Below are 20,632 nucleotides of genomic sequence, written 5' to 3' on the forward strand. Positions count from 1 at the left end.
TGCAGTGATTGTAGTGGTAAAAGAATGGGAGCCCAAAGGAGGTGCCTGGAGAGGTCAGAGGCAACTTCCTGGAGGAGAGGCCCAAGCCCAGAGGCTGAATAGGCTTTGTGGGAGAGGGTATACAGGAATGTGAAATGGGATGGAAAGTGCAGGGAGCTACAAGTAACTCATTGTGCCTGGGGCTTAAAATAAAACGAAAAGAAGTTAAATTGGCAAAGCCCAGGTCCTCTAGGGTCTTATATGACATCCTGTGGAAGTCAGATTTTACTTGAAGGTAGAAGCAGCCATGTGTGAACGTGGTAGTGGTGCAGGCGGACCTGTCATAGGCGTCCCTGTAGCTGTGGGGATGGGCTAAAGGGGCCATGCGAGGCCTCAGTGAGGTGGATGTGGTAGTTTAGGAGGGAGCTTGAGGGCTCTTTGGAGTGGCACCCTGTTGGTAGAGATGGTGTGGGGCGTGGACTCAGGAGGAATTAGGAGTCACGGAGAATGGCAGAATTTGATCATTGATTGGCCATGGGGCAGAGAGAAGGGAGAGGAAGGAAGGAATCTAGGATGAGTCCCAGGTTTCTGGCTCAGTCAACTGGGGAAGCAGAATTGTTGCAGAGATATGGAGCCAGTAAGGACCACATCTAGGGACATGAGTTCATGTTCAGGTTTGGATCCATCAGTTTTGAGATGCCTAAATATTGTGCAAATCTGTCCCGCCTGAAAATGGAGATGATGTGAGAAAGGAGAGGAGTAAAAACTAACTTCTGTTCACAAAGTGGAAGTTAACCAAAACATACCTGATTTTAGAGAACTGTAGGAAATTTGCTATGTTCTCTTGACCCATCGCATCTCTTGTTCCTACCCATTGCATGTTGGGCAAGAATGTTTTGCTTGTCTTTGTGGCCTTTGACTACCACCTTCCCCATTCCCCAGTCCTGTCTCTCCCCAACCTTGCTTCCAGTTTTCCATATGTAGCATTCTATGGCTGCCCTATCACAGGTTGGAGCTGAGGTGAGCAATAGCTGGACTGTGATTGTTGGTTGCCCTCAGCTCTTTCTGCGTTGACCTACCTAGCTGAGCCTCCACGGTAGGAAAATGCTTTGGGAAAATATGCCAGTTGGTAACCCACTCCTTGAACTTGCCCAAGAGGCTAATTCCACACCGCTGTCCTTCACTTATTCCCTGGCTTGCCTGATGAAAGAGCAGCATCCTCTCCTGTGCTCTGTCAGCTGGACCCAGATCGACCATGCTAACAGTGCAACCAAAAGACAAGGGGAGATGGTAGCTCTGGGGCCATTTAAACCATTCTAATTCCTGCCAGCTTTAAATTTTGCTTAATACCTGTCATAGTCATGGAAATGCCCTTTTCCTTTGGAACCTCTGGATGGGTGATCTCTCCATGTTGACCAGGGCCATACAAATTCACCTTCTACCTGCTTCAGGGTCTTCAGGGTCTCTGCCATACCACATGGTGCTGAGACTAGGAGTTTGTGTTACCCTGAGACCCTAATCCCCAGGGCTATTCTCTAGAGCAGGGGTCCCCAACCCCTGGGCCACGGACCAGTAGCGGTCCATGGCCTGTTAGGAACCAGGCCGCACAGCAGGAGGTGAGCCGCAGGCAAGTGAACGAAGCTTCATCTGTATTTACAGACGCTCCCCATCGCTAGCATTACCGCCTGAGCTCCGCCTCCTGTCAGATCAGCGCGGCATTAGATTCTCATAGGAGTGCGAACCCTCCTGTGAGCTGCACATGTGAGGGATCTAGGCTGCGTGCTCCTTATGAGAATCTAATGCCTGATGATCTGAGATGGAGCTGAGACGGTGATGCTAGCGGCTGCAAGTACAGGTTATTATTAGCAGAGAGGTTTGACTGCACAGAGACCATAATAAATTAATTGCCTGCAGACTTATGTCAAAACCCTATCAGTGAGTGGCAAGTGAAAACAAGCTCAGGGCTCCCGCTGATTCTGCATTTTGGTGAGTTGTATAATTATTTCATTATATATTACAATGTAATAATAATAGAAATAAAGTGTACAGTAAATGTAATACGCTTGAATCATCCTGAAACCATTCCCCTCTGCCCCCGGTCCATGGAAAAATTATCTTCCACAAAAGTGGTCCCTGGTGCCACAAAGGTTGGGGACTGCTGCTCTGGAGGGCAAAAGAGCCACTTTTTATGTCTGAATTTAATGAGTGAGCTCCCCCACTACACCAGTATTTCCCACCCTTGTCTGCAAATTGGAATCACCCAGGGAACTTGGAGAATACAGATGCCTGGGTCCCAGAGCTTCGGAAGTGGCTTGGGGTGTCCAGAGTGCAGTGAAGGCTGAGAACTACTGCTGTAACCTGTTGCCTTTTTTTTAAAGTTAATTTTATTTGGAAATGCGGAGTTACAAAAGAGTTGCAGGAATAAGAATTGTACATACGAGGCCTAAATATCCTTTACTTAGATCCACTGAGTGACATTTACCCCATTTGATTTGTCATTTGTATTCTTGCATATGCTCTCTCTCTGTGCATGCATCATGGCCCTTTAACTCTAATACTTCAGCGGGTATTCCCTAAGAATAAAGATACTCTGTAACAACCCCAATACAGTTATCAAATTCAGTACATTTAACACTGATAAAATAGTTTAAAATACGATTCACATTCTAACTGATCTCATAATGTCCTTTGTAGAACCTCACCCCCACCCAGTTCTAGATCTGGTCTAAGATCAAGTATTATAGGTAGTTGTCATGTCTCTTTGGTCTCCTTTAATCTGGAGCATTTCCATAGTTTTGTCACTTATGACATTGACATTTTGGAAGAATACAGTTTCTCCTTTTAAATGATGCCGCTCATTTTGGGTTTATCCGATGTTTGCTCTTGATTAGATTTGATGGAGTTTTGCATTCCAGGTGGCTGGAACACTATGTCATATGTCCTCTCAGGAAGCACAATGTCATCTGCCCCTCAGTGGTGATCTTAATTTTGATCACCTGGTGTATCATTCAGAGTCCAGTGAGGGGGAAAAAGTAAATAGGAAAACTTTAATATAAATAATTGTTAACTGAGTAAGAGGTAGTTAATGACTAAAAGGGAAAGAAGAGAGCTCTAAAGCGTCTGAATAGAAAACAGCTACCACACCGAGGATCAAGGGACGAGAAGACAAGGAAGGAACTTAGAACCTCAGAAGAGGGCCCTGTAAGCCTGACCAACAGGAACATGCTGCCTGCCCTGTGCTGCAGAATCAACTCCCTGGAGGTGCCTGCCGAGACATGAGAGCAAAGAACAATCGCTGTGGAGGATGCTGCTGGGATCCAGGCCAGACTGAAACACTAATGGTCTCTTCCAGCCCTGCTTACCCCTTCAGAGGCCCCTGTTGGCCAGCTGGCGAAGAGAAATGTAGTTTGCAGAGTCCCAGCTTCAGTGTGGCAAGGAAGGGAAAGGAAGGCAAGTTTGGAGCTAAGAGGCAACAAATTCATACCTAGCACACCGGGACAGGATGTTTTCCACTTTCTCCATGGTATAGTTATTGTTTTTCCCCTTCCAACTCAAGCAATCTCTGGAGGTATAAGACCATGTAAATATTCTGCTCCTCACCAAACTTCTGCCTAGATTTAGCAAATAGTGCTGACTCTGGCCTGATTCAATCTTTCCTATGATGATTGTTGTTTTAGATTCCATCTTAAAATGATGATTGTGAAATACTGTTTTTCCAATTCAGCACTCCTTCCTCATTTACCAGTCTGCCCTCCCTCTCTCTTCCCCAATTATTTATTTTTATATATCTTATTTATATTCATTGTGAACTGATGGATTCTCCTTTTTTCAATGGTCTGTAATTCATTATTGTCCTTTTGTTTTTTGTTTTGTTTTTGGTTCTTAAATAGTTCCATATGTGACCAGTGGGAGCCCCTTTAAGTTGTCTCCTACATCCCAACATTTTTTTTTAACACTTCTATTATTTCTGACATAACGAGATGTTCTAGATTCATCTTGTACCCACCTCCCCTCAGCCCTGGAATCATTGTTTCTCCAAGGAGCCCTGGTCCCTGGCTCTAGCTGTACTCATCACTACAGGGGTGTCTTTTCTTCTCATTCTGTCAGAGTTATCTTACTGCCTTTTAAAAGTTGTTCCTAGTTTTTTTAACAAAAGTAATAGGGCTTTAAAAAATGTAAACCATACAGACACCTATAAGGAAAATGTGCCCACAGGTAAGCAAGTTTAGCAGTGATATGTACCCTTCTAAACTGTTTTCTCTACATATACAAAAATAGACTTGGGGGCTTCCCTGGTGGTGCAGCGGTTGAGAGTCTGCCGATACAGGGGACACGGGTTCGTGCCCCAGTCCAGGAAGATCCCACATGCCGTGGAGCAGCTGGAGCCATTGCTGCTGGGCCTGTGCGTCCGGAGCCTGTGCCCCGCAACGGGAGAGGCCACAACAGTGAGAGAGACCCGCGTACCGCAAAAAAAAAAGCAAAAAAACCAGACTTGGTCATGGTTTGTGGTTTTACTTTTTGCTATTATATGAATTCTATTCTATAGGTGCTCTTTTTTTCTTCTCAGCAAAATGTGTACTATTACCTGTATCAGTCTGTAGAATTTGTTCTTGCATTTTGTTAGCTGCATAGATATAGTAATAGTGTGATTAACCAATGTACAGTGGACAGGCACTCGTTGATTCCAGCCTCACCGCAGTGAACACCTTCGTACACACGCTGTCAGGCATTTAGAATGTTTTTTTGATTTTAAAAAACTTTATTGAGGTGAAATTCACACAGCATAAAGTTAACATTTTAAAGTGAACAACTCGGTGGCATTTAGTACGTTCACAGTATTGTGCAGCCACCCCCTCTATCTAGTTCCGAAGCATTTTCATTACCCTGCGTTCTACATCTTTGCGTGGACTCAAGGATAGATTCTTAGTAGTGGTTTACTTTGTACTTTTAGATACATCCAGTTACCCTCAGAAAAGTTATACCAGTTTATATTCCCACTAGCAGTATATGAAATTCTGCATTTTCCTACAGCCTTGTTGATACTTTGGGTATTGGAAGATTGTATGTTTCTAGAAATTTGTCTATTTCTTCTAGGTTGTCCAATTTGTTGTCATATAACTATTCATAGTATTCTCTTACGATTTTTTGTATCTCTGTGATTTTGGGGGTTATTTATCCTTTTTCATTTCTTACTTTGTTTGAGTCCTCTCTCTTTTTTTCTTGATGAGCCTGACTAAAGGTTTTTCAATTATGTTTATCTTTTCAAAAAACCGGCTCTTGGTTTCATTGATCATTTCTGATGTTCGTTTGTTATGTTTTGGTCTCTATTTTATTTATTTCCTCTCTGATCTTTATTAGGCCCTTCCTGCTGCCGACTTTGGACTTTCTTTATTCTTTTTCTAATTTATTTGGATGGTTGGTTAGGTTAGAAACAAGTTTTTTCTTGTTTCTTGAGGAAGGCCTGTATCATTATTAACTTCCCTCTTAGAACTGCTTTTGCTGCATCCCATGGATTTTGGAAAGTTGTGTTTCCATTTTCATTTGTCTCAAAGCATTTTCTGATTGTCTCTTTGATTTCTTCTTTGACCCATTGTATTTTTAGTAGCATGTTGCTTAGTCTTCATGTGTTTGTGCTTTTCCCGTTTTTCTTCCCGTAATTGATTTCTACTTTCAGACTGTCATGGTTGGAAAAAAATGCTTGATGTAATTTCTATCCTCTTAAATTTGTTGAGACTTGTTTTGTGATCTATCCTGGAAAACATTCCATGTGTACTTGGAAAGAATGTGTATTCTGCTTTTTTTGGATGTAGGGTCCTGTAGCTATCTATTAAGTCCAACTGGTCTAATGTGTTACGACCACTCTTTCCTTACTGATTTTCTGTGTGGATGATCTCTCCATTGATGTAAGTGGGGTCTTAAAGTCCCCTACTATTATTGTATTATTGTCAATTTCTCCTTTTATGTCTGTTAATATTTGCTTTATGTATTTAGGTGCTCCTGTAATAGGTGCATATATGTTAATGAGTGTTATATCCTCTTGTATTGATCCCTTTATCATTATATAGAGTCCTTCTTTGTCTTTTGTTACAGACTTTGTTTTAAAGTCTGTTTTGTCTGATATGAGTATTGCTACCTCTGCTTTCTTGTCATTTCCATTTGCATGAAATATCTTTTTCCATTTCCTCACTTACAGTCTTTGTGTGTCTTTAGCTCTGAAGGGAGTCTCTTATAAGCAGGATATAGTTGAGTTTTGTATTTTCGTCCAGTCAGCCACTCTATGTATTTTGATTGGAGCATTTAGTCCATTGACATTTAAAGTGATTATTGGTAGGTATGTACTTACTGCCATTTTATTACTTGTTTTTGTAGCTCTTCTGTGTTCTTTTAGTCTCTTCCCTTGTGATTTGATGACTTTCTTTACTGGTGTGCTTGTGTGCCTTTTCTCTAGTTTTTGTGTGTCTATTTTAGGGTTTTGATTCGTGGTTACCATGGGGTTTATATATGCTGATCTATAACTATATCTGCCTATTTCAAACAGGTAGTCATTTACATTCAAACACATTCCAAAAGGTGTATATTTTCTACTCTCCTTCTCCATATTTTGTTTTTGATGTCCTGTTTTGCATCTTCGTGTTTATCCCTTTACTGATTGTTGTAGTTGTAGTTGTTTTTACAATTTTTTTGTTTGTTTTTTTGTTTTTTTGTTTTGTTTGGTTGATCCTCAGCCTTTACTATATATTTGCTTTTACTAGTGGGATTTCTCCTTTCCTGTAGATACTTCTTGTTATAGCCTCTTCCTTTACACTTAGGGAAGACCGTTTAACATTTCTTTTAGGGTTGGTTTAGTATTGATGAATTCTTAGTTTCTGCTTGTCTGACAAGTTCTTTCTCTCTCCTTCAATTCTAAATGATTATTTTGCTGGGTATGTGAGGTTGCAGATTTTTCCCTTTTTCGGCGCTTTTTTTTTTTTCTTTTTTTTTTTTTTGCAGTACACGGGCCTCTCACTGCTGTGGCCTCTCCTGTTGCGGAGCACAGGGTCCGGATGCGCAGGCTCAGCGGCCATGGCTCACGGGCCTAGCTGCTCCACGGCATGTGGGATCTTCCCGGACCGGGGCACGAACTCGTGTCCCCTGCATCGGCAGGCGGACTCTCAACCACTGCGCCACTAGGGAAGCCCTCTTTTGGCGCTTTGAATATTTAATCCCGTCTGGTCTGCAAGCTTTCTATAGGAAAATCAGCTGATAGCCTTATGGGGGTTCCCTTGTATATGACTCTTTATTTTTCTCTGTTGCCTTTAGAATTTTCTCTTTAACTTTTGTCATTTTAATCATGATATGTTTTGGTGTGGGTTTGTTTGGCTTCATCTTGTTTGGGACCCTCTGGGCTTCCTATATCTGGATATCTGTTTCCTTCTTCAGGTTTGGAAAGTTTCATCAAATACCTTTTTGACCTTTTTCTTTCTCTTTTCTTCAGCGACCCCTGTAACGTGAATGTCGGTATGATTGATATTGTCTCAGAGATGCCTTAAACTGTTCTCATTTTTTACTGTTTTTTTTTTTTTTTTTTTTTTTTGCTGTTCTGATTGGGTGATTTCCATTATTCTCTCTTGCAGATCACTTTCACATTCTTCTGTATCACCTAATCTGCTGTTAATTCCTTCTAGTGTGTTATTCGTTTCTGTTATTGCATCCTTCAGTACTGACTGGTTCTTTTTTATATTTTCTAGTTCTATAAAATTCCCACTGTGTTTATATATTCTTTTCGCTAATTCAGTTAGAATCTTATTACTAATGCTTTGAACTCTTTATCTGGTAAATTGTTTATTTCTGTTTCATTAGTTGTTTTTTTCAGAGGTTTTCGCTTGCTCTTCCAATTGAAACAAACTCCTCTGTCTTCTCATTTTAACTTTCTCTGTCTCTGTGAAATTAGGTGAAACAGTTACCTACTGCAGTCTTGAAAAGGGGTATCCTTGTGTGGGAGCAACCCTATACAGTCTGCACATGCCCAGTGGCTTTGGTGGGGAAGCTAGATCTGACGTGAACACAAGTCACATCTTTCTCCAGGGCATGCTGGCAGCTGTCACCTTGGTAGAAGGTGGGACTGCAGAGAGAGGGGCTAGGGCCAGAGCCAGGTGTGAGAGGTGATGTCCCTTATTCTCAATGGCTGTCACCACGCTATTAGGGGCAGGTTGGGTCTCAAGTTGCTGGAGCAGAAGTTCTGAGGGTCAGGTCGGAGCTAGCTCTGTTCCCTTTAAAGTGTGTGCCCTCTGATGCCATCGTTGGCACACTCACCCCAGAGCGGAGCAGTGCTGGCGCAGGCTGCGGCAGTTTGGCCACAGTCAGGGATCTAGACTGCTTCTGACGTGCTGCCTGTGTAAGCAACAGTAATGGCTGCCTCTCCCCTGTTCAGATGCTGCTCCACATCTGAGCCTCCTTTGTCTCTTCACTCAGCCACTGCTATGCTCACCCTGGTGTGCAGCTGCACCTTAGAGCAAGTGGGGCGTGTGTGGGCACTCGGTGTGGGTCGGGCCTGGGCTGTGGAGGTCTGGCCATAGTCAGCAGACAGCTTCTGAATGGGCTGCCTGTGTAAGCGCCAGTCATGGCTGCCCCGCCCTACTTAGACACTGCTCTGGGTCTGGGCTACCTTTGTGCCTCACAGACGAGCTTTACTCTTGGCCAAGACAGCCCTTGCCCCAGTGTGGAGCTGCTTTTTGGAACAAGTGAGGCCAGAGCTGTTGCTCGGCTCAGGCTGGGTGCATGCCAGGGCAGTGGTGGGAAACTGGTCAGAGACCTGTGTAGTTTCAATCTGCCCTGTTTCAAGAGTAAGCAAGTCTGTGCTTGTTTCTCATGAGTCAAGTCCAGGCTTCCCCCAGCCCTTCTGTTAGTGCCATCGGCCCTCCAGCCAACCAAGGGATCTCATCTTCCTGGGGCACCCAATATGTGGCTGGAACCGCTCACTCCACAGGAAGGATCTCTGCCCGTGTAATCTCCATGCTCGTTTGAGTCCCCTCCCAAGGGCACAGGTCCCAACCTGATCACTTCTCTTACCTTCCTGCCTGATTCTTTGTGCATCTTTCTTACAGCCTTGGTTGCACAGGAGTCTTTCTGCCAGTCTCCAGTTAGTTTTCAGTGAGCATTGTTCCACATGTAGATGTATTTGTGATGTGTTCACTGGGGGAGGTGAGTCCCCCATCCTACTCCACCATCTTGATCTGTTTTTGACACTTTGGATATTATCAGCCTTTGCCTTTTCTTCCCATCCAGTAGATGAAAATATGTATGTCTTTGACTCTTAGCTAGGACTCATAAAGCTGTTTCAGCCATTTGTATCTCCTGGATTTCCAGTTTGTATCATCTGCCCAGTTTGATAGGTTTTTTTTTGTTTTTTGTTTTTTTGCGGTATGCGGCCCTCTCACTGTTGTGGCCTCTCCCGTTGCGGAGCACAGGCTCCGGACACACAGGCTCAGCGGCCATGGCTCACGGGCCCAGCCGCTCCGCGGCATGTGGGATCTTCCCGGACCGGGGCATGAACCCGTGTCCCCCGCATCGGCAGGCGGACTCTCAACCACTGCGCCACCAGGGAAGTCCTGATAGGTTGTTTTTGTTTTTCTTATAGATTTGAACAGAGTTAAGTTTACTTGGGAAACTTTTCTGTGAAACTCAATGTCTATTGCTACTGTGAATGGGGTAATGTTGCTGATACATTTGCTAATTGGTTATTGTTGGTGCGTAGGAGCCCCTACTTTTTGGGTACTTGATCTTATATGCAGCATCCTTGCAGTTCTTGAAAATAATTTGCATGTTCTGTGTGGTTCTTTATTGCAGTGTCCCTGAGATTTCCTGAGGGTACTGTGCAGTACCTTGCAGAAATTTTCTGAGTTTACCTACTGAATACCTTTGTGCTGAGTACATGGCTAGTCGTGGGGGAAATTAACTCATACACAGGTCCTGGTCTCTTGAGTTTATCCACTGAAAGTAAAATAGATACAGAAGTTATAATAGGATAGAAAAGAGACTTGTTTATGTTTGTATCCCCAGCACCATAGTGGGACCCTCAGTGTCTGAAATGTCACTGTGGTGCCATAAGAAGATGGTTTTCAAACTTTCTTTTTTCAGCTGAAGAACCCATTAGCTAGACAAGTTCTCAGTGTTCGAAATATTTATGCTCAAGCTCAGCTGGCAGAGAATTGGATTCAGTTCGTCTAAGGTGTGACCAAAGCATCAACATTTAAAAAAAACTTGTTAGGTGATTCCATTGAGCAGCCAGGGATGAGAACCACAGGTGGTCCAATAGGTAAACTCTACAAGTAGAGCTTGAAATGGAGTGGGAGCGCCGCTTCTCCTCCCTTTGGCCCCTGCTAGGGCTTTGTAGAGCACAGTTTGAAAGCCACATCCCTGTGGTCTTGAGAATCCTGTGAGGGTGCTGAGGATGGGGTGCCCACTTGCTGGTGGTGACCTTGTTCTGGGCTTGTGCTGCTGCCTATATGATAGGCAGATATTCTGGTTCAGCCAGACGGAGCCTAACAGCTACCCCTGTGCTGAGGTTGCCAGGCCTGAGAATAGCTGTGGGAAGGTGGTTGGAGTTAAGTGTTAGACCCCAGTGGTGCATGTGTCCAGTTCGGTCAAATAGTGCATTGCTTCTCCTTTCCTCCTTGTCACCTTTGGGAAGGAATTACCGACATAACCAACACTCTCCAGAGGGCACGTTAAGTGAGGATGCTGTACCAAGCGCAAAGCTACTGTTGATTATAGCCAAGATTTGCTTTTAATTAGCGCTTATATCTAATTTTGAACTTTACAAGGATAGCAACTTACACAGGGGCTTATTGCACCCATCTTACTGATGATGATACTGAGGTCCAGAGAAGTTGTACCTTGCCTAAGACCACACAAGGAAGCATGAGCATGGATTCAGACCCTGATAGTCTGACTTCAGAGGCCATGCTTTTCCTCCTGCTCCATTCTGGCTTTGAGCAGCCCTCTGTCAAGAAGTGGGCCGCCGTTATTTATACACCCAATTACACACACACCAACAACCTCTTTATCTGTCACCATCTCCTCTGCTGGGAAGGCTGTCTGTCCAGCTGAGGTTGTGACCTGGTGCACAGAGATTGGAGAAGGCTGCAGAGGCAATGAATCTGACTTAGATTCATTCATGGGTTTCTTTTTTCCTGGTATAAATTGTGACCCCAGAGTTGCTTTCAGTTCTATTCTCTGGCTGCCTAAATGACCGGAGTGCAGGCTCTGTTATCTAACACTCATTACCCATCACCCTCCAGGACTGTAGACACTGCGGCACCTGTCAGAGATGATGATAAATATCTAGGCCAAAGGTTTTTAAAAAAATCTTTGCAGTTGAATGGAATGCTCAATCAAGATGACAAGGTATTTTCAAGGAATAAATAAAGCACTGATAACCTAACTTTCTCCTCTTTTCTTTCCTCTTGGCCGCCCATATATGACCTGATGCCAGTGGTCAGTCTACTTGGCTGTCCTGCCTCTTCTGGGCCTTTGCTCAGACTTTGTCCCTGCTGCTACCCCTCCTCCACCTTCTAGTCCACCTGGGAAGGGAAATTGCTTCTCATCTCCTTCCTTTCCACTCTTTCCATTCCTGGCTCACATCCTGTAAGTTACCAAGTCCTGTTGATCTATTTCCCTCGTTCTTCCAGAATTGCTCTCCAGCCCAGTTGCCATTTCCTGGAGAAGCCACCATCATCTCTGTGTTGGACAGCCTGCACCTGGTCTCCCGGTCCTACTCTTGCCCTACTCACTGTCTACCTTGTATCAGAGGGGCAATAGTGTCTCTGTACTACTTCTGGGGTGCCAGCACCCCCTTATCTTAGTACCCCCCCCCCATTTTCAAATACAGTGTCAGTCACACAGAAGGCATCAAAATACCTTGCTTGATTGAATTACTTCTGACAGCTCTCATATCTGGCTGTCCTGGGCAACGTTTCTGGCCCAGGCAAGCATTTGTGTAAGCAGGGCTTTAGTCACTGACTTCGCTCTCTCTCCTTCAGGGAGCATAAAACCAAGCACAAGTTTACATTTTTCTTTCCAAACATCCCTATTTATAAACCTCAGATGTGTCAGGGACCGGTATGGTCATTTGGTCAGTTCACTTGTACAATATGCTTTATAAAAGACAATTTATTTACATTTCAGGAAGGATTTAAGCCTCAGTCTGATTTTTTTCAGAGGCCCAAAGCCCTTTCCCACCCCATCTGCCATACACCCTCTGGCGGAAGCAGTGGTGGAGTGGCATCTAGCAGAGGGTAGTTGGAGCCGTGCTTCCAGGACCCTACCCTGCACCCAGGGGCTGCCCTGTGCCTTTTCACCTCTGCCTGGCCCCAGCATGAATAACACTGGGTGGAAACAACCCTTTCATGCTTTGTAGACTTTCGAGGTGTTCTCACACCTGAGTCTGAGGTCAGAGGCCACAGTCCGGCCATCCCCCTCCTTGACCAGGTGTCACGTTTGCTTAATCAAACCCACTTTTTTGCTTAAGTGATGAAGATAAGGGCATAAAGATGGACGTCTGCAATAAACAGAGGAACAGCCCTCTTTACCAGCCCCTCCTGGTCATCTTTCCTAGGGCAGAGCTTGGTCAAAGCCCTCATTTTTGCTACTGTGGCATCTGATGTTTGCCTGAGCACGTGGAATGTTCCTCCGTTTGGCTGCCAGGTGGACGGCTGGCCAGGCAGAGCCAGGACCGGTGGGAAGCCACAGGTCCACGGCAGGCTTCCGTGGGTGCCATGAGCTCCCAGTCACAGAGATGTTGAAGCTGACAGGAGTGCCTGGTGCCCAGTCGTGCAGGAGGTCAGATCAGATTCCCCCAGAGTCTCTTCTAGTTCTAAATGCTGGAGAATTCAGTGATGCCCCTCGCTCCCTTCTCTGTCCCTGCCCATTGTGAGGCTGTCATCACAAGCAAGCAGGAGCAGAAAGGAACCCCCTCTTTCCTTTCCTGGAACAGCTTCCCCTTTTCCTTGGCTTATCTTGGTCACTTGTTCCCAGAAGCCTCAGGACTGCTTGGCACATCAGGACGTTTCCTGTACTGCCACCAGCTTTCTGGTCTATCTGTTCCCCTCCACCAGGTCAAGGGCCCCTTGAGTAAAGCCAGTGTCTGAGGCGTTCCTCCTCTTGTGCTCACAGTGGGTGGGCCACAAAGGTTAATGAACGAGCAAGCGAAGTGATGAAGTCCCAGGGAAGGTGGTCTATGGGGATAGTAACAGGCTCACTCAAGGTGTGCCCGGTGGAGGAGGCCCCCCGGCATGTCTGGCCCTGAGTCGGGGCGGGCTGCTGGCCTGCTGTGCCGGCAGAGTGTTGGGGCTCCCACAGGCGAGCGCTGGGGAGGCCTAGGACTGCGGAGCGGCCGGTTCCCACTGGCTCTCCCCCTGCAGTCACTCCCCAGGCCCTTGGCGTGGCTGGAGCAGGGCCGTGGCAGGCCTTGGGCAGCAGTAGAAGTTACGTTTCTGGGGCCAAAAAGACAAAGGCCGGAGAGCACCAAGAGCGGAAGAAGAGCTTGGCCACCTCTGTGCCCAGGTCAACCCGCATAGACTCCAGGCCTGCCTAAGCGACCATGCCACAGCCCCTCCGCCTCGGCAGACCTGTCACCTGTTTCCTGCCTGGAACTAAGCTTGGCTCATCCCTAGAACGTTCCAGGTGTCCCTCCTCCCTGTGCTCACACACCTGCCCTGTCCTGCTGCTCTTGCCTTCCCTGTGTTCTGTCTGCTGCTGCCCTGCTCTAGTCCCTCTGCCCCAGGAAGCCTGGGCTCCCCATCCCAGCTGTCCCAAGCGTCTCCTTGCCCCTACCCCCGTCCTCCCTGACCGCTGCGGCCTTCTCCCATTGCCTGCTGTGAATATGTCTCCGTGGCAGTTCCCTGGGACCCAGGGCTAGGGTACCTCCCCATCCCCAGCAGACCAGGGACAGACCCGAGCTGGGGCCTCAGTGACAACACTGCAGGTGGGGAGCTCTGCTCTCCTGGGCTTCTCCCCTCCTTTGCCTCCTCCGAATTGAGCACTTGGACACGGGTGCAAGGAGGAAAAAGAGCGCTCCTTTATTCCCTGTGGGAAGGACTGCTCGGGAGCAGCCGGTACCTTTCCTGAGGGTAGGCTCTGTCTTGAGGCCCCTGCGAGGCCAGGGCAGTGGTGGGGGCACTGCTGGCCCCGTGGACAGGACAGGTCCAGGCGGGGGCTACTGCCCCTTCCTTAAAGCTTCTCCAGGTAGGAGCCAGGGACAAAGCCACGCTGCCCGTTCCGTTGCACTGTCCACCAGCCATCCTCCCCTTCCTGGATGACCTCCAGGATGTCCCCCGCAGAGATGTTCAGCTCGTCGGAATTCTGGGCAAGAGAATGAAAACGCATCTGGCTGAAGTGGGCCTGCTGGGAGGGCCTTTGGTCAGGCGTTCCCCCAACCCCAGGCAGTAAATGCCAGCCTGTCTCCCAGATGGGCTGTCAGCTGAGACATGCTGGCCTCCTGGGGCTGCAAGACACGGCCACTCTGGGCTAAGGCAGCCCTGGAGACATAGGGTGTGGGGTGCCTCGTGGGGCTCAGCCTCTTGTCCCCTCTGGTTTGTCATTGTGGGCCTCCCACACAACCTGGGGCTTCTTCCCCTGCTTCACCTCCCTGCCGCTCCCTTCTTCCCCTCCCTGCTTCAGACGCTGCAACCTAGCAAGTCAGGTGTGTTTGCCACGCCCGCACCTCTGCTAGCCCTTGCCATACAGGCACACCATCATTCTCCTGGGCTGTCTCCCTGTCCAGGGACCAGGCTTCGGGAGTCAGTGCAGCCCGCCGAGCCCCGAGGAGATGCTTGGCCTCAGTCCCAGTGGATCTGGAGTCCAGCTCTGTACTCCCTCACCTCAAACTGGGAGCAGATTAGACTCTTTGGGGATCTGGGCACAGCTGCCCTGTGGCTCCTTTACTCATCCTCCCCTTGTGGGCTTCAGAAAATCAACCCCGGCACAGCTGAGGGCCTCGTTCCAACCATGGCTTGTTCTGGGCGCCCGTGGTCACGGAGAACAAGGCCCTCACCTGTGGGTGCAGAGCCTGATCCTCAGACCACTTCCTCAGATAGCTGCAGCTCTGCCAGCTGCTGCACACGTGCACACCTGCCTGTATACCGCATGTGCTTGTGACCAAGGCCCTTGTGCCGTTCATCAGCTTTCACTCAGCACGTCCGCACTGGGCCCCTCCCAAAGGCCAGGTGCTGTTCTAAGGGCACCCACCCCAGCCCACTCAGTGCATGTGCCTACGTGTGAGCACACCCTTGGGCATGCTGGTGCCCTCCCAAGGAGGGGAGGGCGGGGCCTCACCTGGGCTGTGTAGTCATAGAGCGCCCTGTAATCCTGGGCTGGCAGGGTGTGGGGTCCTGGCGCCTCCTGCACAGCGATGGCGGCATAGACACCCTCATTCCGATCAGAGGTGGGAGTCAGGGTCTCTGTGGAGGCTGAGAGCAGGGTGAGGCTGGCACCCGCCCCTTACAAAGAACAGTGGTCCCTGGAGGCCCCCCCGACGTGGAGCTTCCCCAGACTTGGCCCAGCCTCTTCCCAACCCCCAACCTCCCAGCTGTTGGAAGGCCCATCTGTGCCAAGTAGGCATCCTCCCCTTCACCGCAGGTTGACAGTTGTCACCCCCAATTACCTGCAGAAGCTGCTGACGATGTTGTTTTGGGACTTCCATGCAGCAGCCCAGAGAACCTGGGGTCAGGGAGGAAAGCAGGTGAGTCAGGGTGGGATGGGGGGAGTAGATGAGGCAGGGAGCCCACAGGGCTCCAGGGCTGGGGTTGCCCCTAGCCTCCAGGCACAGATATGATTTATGGGGTGCCCCTCACCATGAGGACTCCCTAAAGAGTGGTCCAGTGGCTCTTGCCCAGCCGCACTCTCTCAGTCCCTCACCCTGTAGACGTCTTCTCAGTACCTGCTCCCTGCAGGGCCTAAATGGGGGCTCTAAGACCTCTGTGCTCCAGGGCCCAGGCCCTACACCCACCAGGCCCCTGCTCCAGCCTCCCCCATGGGCAAAGGAGCTGCCCCCTAGAGCTTGGCCCACTCACACCTCGCTAGGACCTTCACCAGCCTGGGCAGCCCAGCCGCTCCCCGACCACACAAAGTGAGGTCCAGGAGGCAGTGCTAGGCTAATTCACCCCTTCCCTCGTGCCTGGCTCAGACCTGGACTGAGCTGGACTCATGGAAGTTTGTTGAATAAAAGAGAGAAAAAAAAGGCAAGAATCAAGAGGCAGAGGCAGACACTGGGGTACCTAGTAAGGAACCAGATGTGGGTGCCCCGAAGCAGACAGTGCTAAGGGCTAAACGAGTAGAGGCTGATGCTACTTCCCCTGATCAGGAAAGGCTTCCTGGCCTGTTGGGGTCAAGCCAAGTCTGCAAAGACTCAGCTTTATCAGGTAGAGACTGGAGTGCAAGGCATTGCCGGTGAATGGGAGAGGAGTGCAAAGGTGCAGATTGTACAGACAGAGGAATTTGGGAAGCGGAGTGGACCAGTTTGGGGTGTATAGGAGATAAGACTGAAATAGGGACAAGGCCAGACCCCCCAGGGGTCTTGAGTGCCCAGTAAGGGGCTGGGCCCGTAGGAGGCTGCCCTGTAGTGCCAGGTGGGACACAGAGACCTTTCCCAGGGTGGGAGAATCCGGGACCCCCGCCCCCTTGCAGGGTTTGTGGAGCTGAGGGCCCAGGATGGAAACACATGGACAGGCATGCATGGACTTGGCACACGTGGGAAGGCCTGATGCTACCTTGGGCCCTGCAGACTTGGTGCCTGTGGCATTCCTGCCCCTGCCAGGTAGGGTTAACCCAGCAGGGCTGGGGCTGGAGGAGCAGCTCGTCGAGGCTGTGTGTGCCAGGGCTGTCTGCGCTTTCGACTCCGTTCCTCCGTCCACTCACTTCCTGGCCAGTGGCCCCTGCCCCTCCCCAGCCCTGCCTGGCTTCTGGTCCCCACACGGTGGTCCCTGCCTGTCCCCTGCAACAGCCAGGCCTCTGCCTGTGCGACCTCTTTCCCTCTTTATCTTTCATCCTCATCAGACCCCTTTCTGTCCTTTCTTGATACTGCCCCAGGTGAGCTCTTCTGTCCCGTTGTTTAAGTGACCACCTGTGTTGGGATCTGGGTCCTCACTGGGAGTGCAGGGAGGTCTGAGTCCCCTAAGATTTTGGAATGATAGCGAGGGTAAGAATGCCCTTCTCCTGGGGTTCTTACTTTCTCAGGGTTCCCAGAGGAGCATGCCATGGTGCCCACAAGCCTCTGCCTCCCAGGAGCCTTCCTGCAGGGCAGCTCCAGAGGCCTCAGAAATGAGCTGTCCTCAGAGGACCGGGAGCCCGTCACCTCCACCCCACCCGCCTCTCAAAGGCAGGGCCTTCTCTGCAGTGGGTTGGAGGGAGGGAGGAGGTCACAGAGGCCTGGGGGGTGGGGGTGGGGCGCAGGCACCATATGAATCCCATGGATGCTCCTAGATGTGCACAGTTGGGGAGCTCAGGGAACTGGCTCCTGGGCAGGGGGGCTCCCTGAGCAGGCCATGGCGCTCCCAGTGGGCTGTCACCATCGTCACCCAAGGCCTGAACCAAGAGGGTCCTTAGGTCTGAGTCTGCCCCCAACACGCATAGGCCCCGGGCCTAGAGGAGGTGTGTGACTTGTGCAAGTGACACGCTGGGGCCTGACACCAGGACCCTGGCACCTACCACAGCCAGGCCAGGGAAGGGGCCCTGGAAAAACCTGGAGAACTCTCCAAGAGTACTGGCTGTAGGGCCTTCTCCTATGCTCTGATCCTGTGCCAGTGGGAGAGGGTTGCCACTGCAGCCTGACTGTCCAAGGCTCCAACCAGGCTAGCAGCAGAGCCCAAGGGGTCAGCCAGCCTGGGGTCTCCCTGGAGCTCTGAGCATAGTCGCTAGTGAATAAGGGGGCTGTGATTCTTTAATGCCTAGGTCCCCTCGGGCTGAGGGTGTCATGAGATTAGATTGAACCTGTCTTGTCCCCGAAGAGTGCCCAGCACCTAAACCCTGGCACCAGGCACATAATAGATGCCCAATAAATACATGTGGAAGAGCCAGTTGCAGGAGGAGAGGCTGGCCTCCCTCCCTGGCAGCCCCCGTTCCCCACCCCCGGCCCCACCCTCTGTATCCCGTCCGGCTGGCACCCAGCAGGCGGCTCACCTCTTTATCATGCCACAGGACGGCTGAACACCAGGGCTGCTGGACAACGGGGCAACCTCCCGATCATAGTAGTTCTGGTAGGGCACCGGAGCTGCAGGCAGCAAGCGCATGAGGCCCAGGGTGGCAAGGGCAGGGCAGGCAGGACCTGTGCCACTCGGCACCCCATCCTCTCCCCATCCGGAGACCCAGACTGGGGCCCCACCTTACCATCCTTGCCCTGGCCACCTTGGTGCTTGAGGACGGGGCCCGCTCCCTTCCTAGAGATATCTCACTGTGGGCAGCACCAAGACCGAATAGTCTAGACTCAGGATTTAGTGGCACCAAGCAGGCTGGAGCAGGTGCTCTGGAGAGGCTTCCTGCTTCTGTCCCCATCCTCATCTCCCCCTCCAGTGTCAGTGTTCTTAAGCTCTGCTCATCCTCTATCTTGGATGAGGCAGCAGGCTAAGGACCCAACCAGGGGACTGCACTGTCCCTGACCCCTTCCCCGGGCCTGGCCAAGGCTTCTCCACCCAGAAAGGAGCTGTGAGCCACCCCAGTTCTGTCCTGGCAGCTGAGGCTCAGAGAACCTGGGCCAGGCCGAGGGAAGGCGGGCCTGGACCCAGAGGCTGCGCTGCCAGTACGTGGGCCTCACCTGGGGGCTCAGTGCCCGTGCTCTTGGCCTGGATGAAGCTGTCTATGTCGGCATCCACACTGCAGCCTTCTAGCGTCACTCGCACCTCTTCGTAGAGCTGGGGGCAGGAAAAAGCAGAGGCTGAGGGGCCAGGCCTCACCTCCATGCCCACATTGTCAAGCCTGCCCCCACTTCGGGTCTGAACTCTGACCAGGGGCCTTGAGGTGTAACTGCCCCAGGCCTGCCTGAGGGGTTAGAGCCCTGGCTGACAGCTTCTCCTGTTTCCGGAACACCTACTGTGCACAAGTTCCTTTGCAAGGGATTTACCCCCACTCCTGTTCTCTGAGGTAGACACTGCTTCCTCATTTTACAGATGAGGAAATTCAGAGGAGAGTGACTTGCCCAAGGTCACAAAGCAGGAATTCAGTGTGCTGGGCTTTGGATCCGGTATGAGAGGATTCAGAGCCCACACTCCTTCCTCCGCTACAAGGAGGTCACCAGGTGGGCTCAAGTCATTTGGGGAGAAAACCCCCAAAACTCCTCACCCCATAGGCAGAAGGGATTAGGCAAGTAACAGCAGCGGGCATCAGGGAGTCAGGGCTGCCATGAGAGAGGGAGCTTATGGCTCTAGGACTGCAAGGCCCCTGGCAAGGGAGGTGGCGGCCCCTCTCTGCTGAGGAGGACCCACCCAGCCCACCAGGCATGTAGAGCTCAGTAAGGGGGAACCAAGACACCCTGGAGATGCCTAGAGACAGAAGAGGGACCGGACCTTGGCTCTTGCAAGCGCCAGGCCTGGAGCAGGGCAACCGAGGGTCCCCCAGCCTCTCTGCAAACCTCTGAGGTGCTGTGTCCACCTCCCTTCCCCATCCCAGCAGAGGGAGCATGTGCTCTGTGGCTCTGATAGCAGAGCCAAGGCCTTGGAGCAGGGGTGAGCAGAGAGGGCAGATGCCAGGGTAACCACAAAGCCCAGTCTGCAGGCAGAGAGGCTGTGGCCCTTTGTGGTACTGAGCTCCCTGTACTCGGGGCCTGGGGCAGCGGCTCAGCGCTGAGGTCGGAGACCCCCGAGGCCAGGGCTCGGACCACAGAGGACTAGGTATTTGCTGACAGGTTCAGGTGGACCTGGGTGTGCCGTTGCTAGGAGGCTGACCTTTCCTCACGCCCCCCTCCCACTCCCTACCCCTCCCTGCCCTCAGCCCCTACCTCATCATCCTTGACGCACTGCATAGAGAGCTGGTTGCAGTGCACCCACAGAGCATTGCGGAGGATGGTCAGCCGGTCAAACTCTTGCAGCTGAAAGGCCTGGGGGAGAAGCGGGGGCGGCGGGGGCTGCTGCAGGGCTGGGCCAGGCCAGGCCCCACTCAGCTCAGCTGGGGCTGACCAGCCAGACCCCTTCTGCTGAAGCCAAGCCGAAAGGAAAGACTCTTCCTGGGCATCCCCACCCCCACCTCTGTGCCAGCTCCTGAGGCTTCTGGGGAGGGAAGTTGAACTGCGTGTGGGCTTCCTGCCCCGTCCTTCCTCCAGGTGTGGAGGAGTGTACCCCTGGGGAGTGTCTTAAGAGGAGCCCTGGACCCCGAACCCTGTCTCCCAGGCCCTGCTCATCAGCAGAGCCCAGGGAAGCTATGGGTTTTGTCTGAGCCTCAGTTTCGGCTTCAGCCAAAAGGGGTGAAGGATGCCTGCCTGCAAAAGGGGACCCAGAGCACAAAGCCAGGCGGTGAGCTCCCCGGGGGCAGGGACCCAGCACAGGGCCTGTGGAGTGAGTGGATGAGTGAATGAATGAAGGAATGATGCCTTTCCCGCAGCACTGCCTCTTTTCCCCCCCGTGAAGCGGCGGGAGCGGGGACGGGCGTCCCTCCCATTTCGTAGCTCGGGAAGCAGCCTCCACGCCGGGAG

At 50.8% G+C, this 20,632-nt stretch overlaps 1 protein-coding gene across 2 annotated transcripts in view; it reads right to left on the reverse strand.

Annotated features, from left to right (window-relative positions):
• Window positions 1-14,014: 14,014 nt before the first annotated feature.
• Window positions 14,015-20,632, reverse strand: part of PSTPIP1 (proline-serine-threonine phosphatase interacting protein 1) — a 39,910-nt gene continuing 33,292 nt past the window's right edge. The window contains exons 10-15 of one of the 2 annotated variants that reach the window (XM_082647229.1): window positions 19,943-20,041; window positions 18,764-18,860; window positions 18,133-18,223; window positions 15,620-15,675; window positions 15,292-15,425; window positions 14,015-14,319 (exon numbers count right to left, since the gene is read on the reverse strand). In XM_082647229.1, the coding sequence (XP_082503355.1) occupies window positions 14,188-14,319; window positions 15,292-15,425; window positions 15,620-15,675; window positions 18,133-18,223; window positions 18,764-18,860; window positions 19,943-20,041 (609 nt within the window). In that variant the 3' untranslated portion in view covers window positions 14,015-14,187. Of the gene's footprint in view, window positions 14,320-15,291; window positions 15,456-15,619; window positions 15,676-18,132; window positions 18,224-18,763; window positions 18,861-19,942; window positions 20,042-20,632 lie in introns of both variants that reach the window. The other variant, XM_082647228.1, reaches the window with a different exon arrangement.

Source organism: Grampus griseus (assembly GCF_964374135.1).
Source record: "Grampus griseus genome assembly, chromosome: 2".
In the NCBI taxonomy this organism is placed as follows: domain Eukaryota; kingdom Metazoa; phylum Chordata; class Mammalia; order Artiodactyla; family Delphinidae; genus Grampus; species Grampus griseus.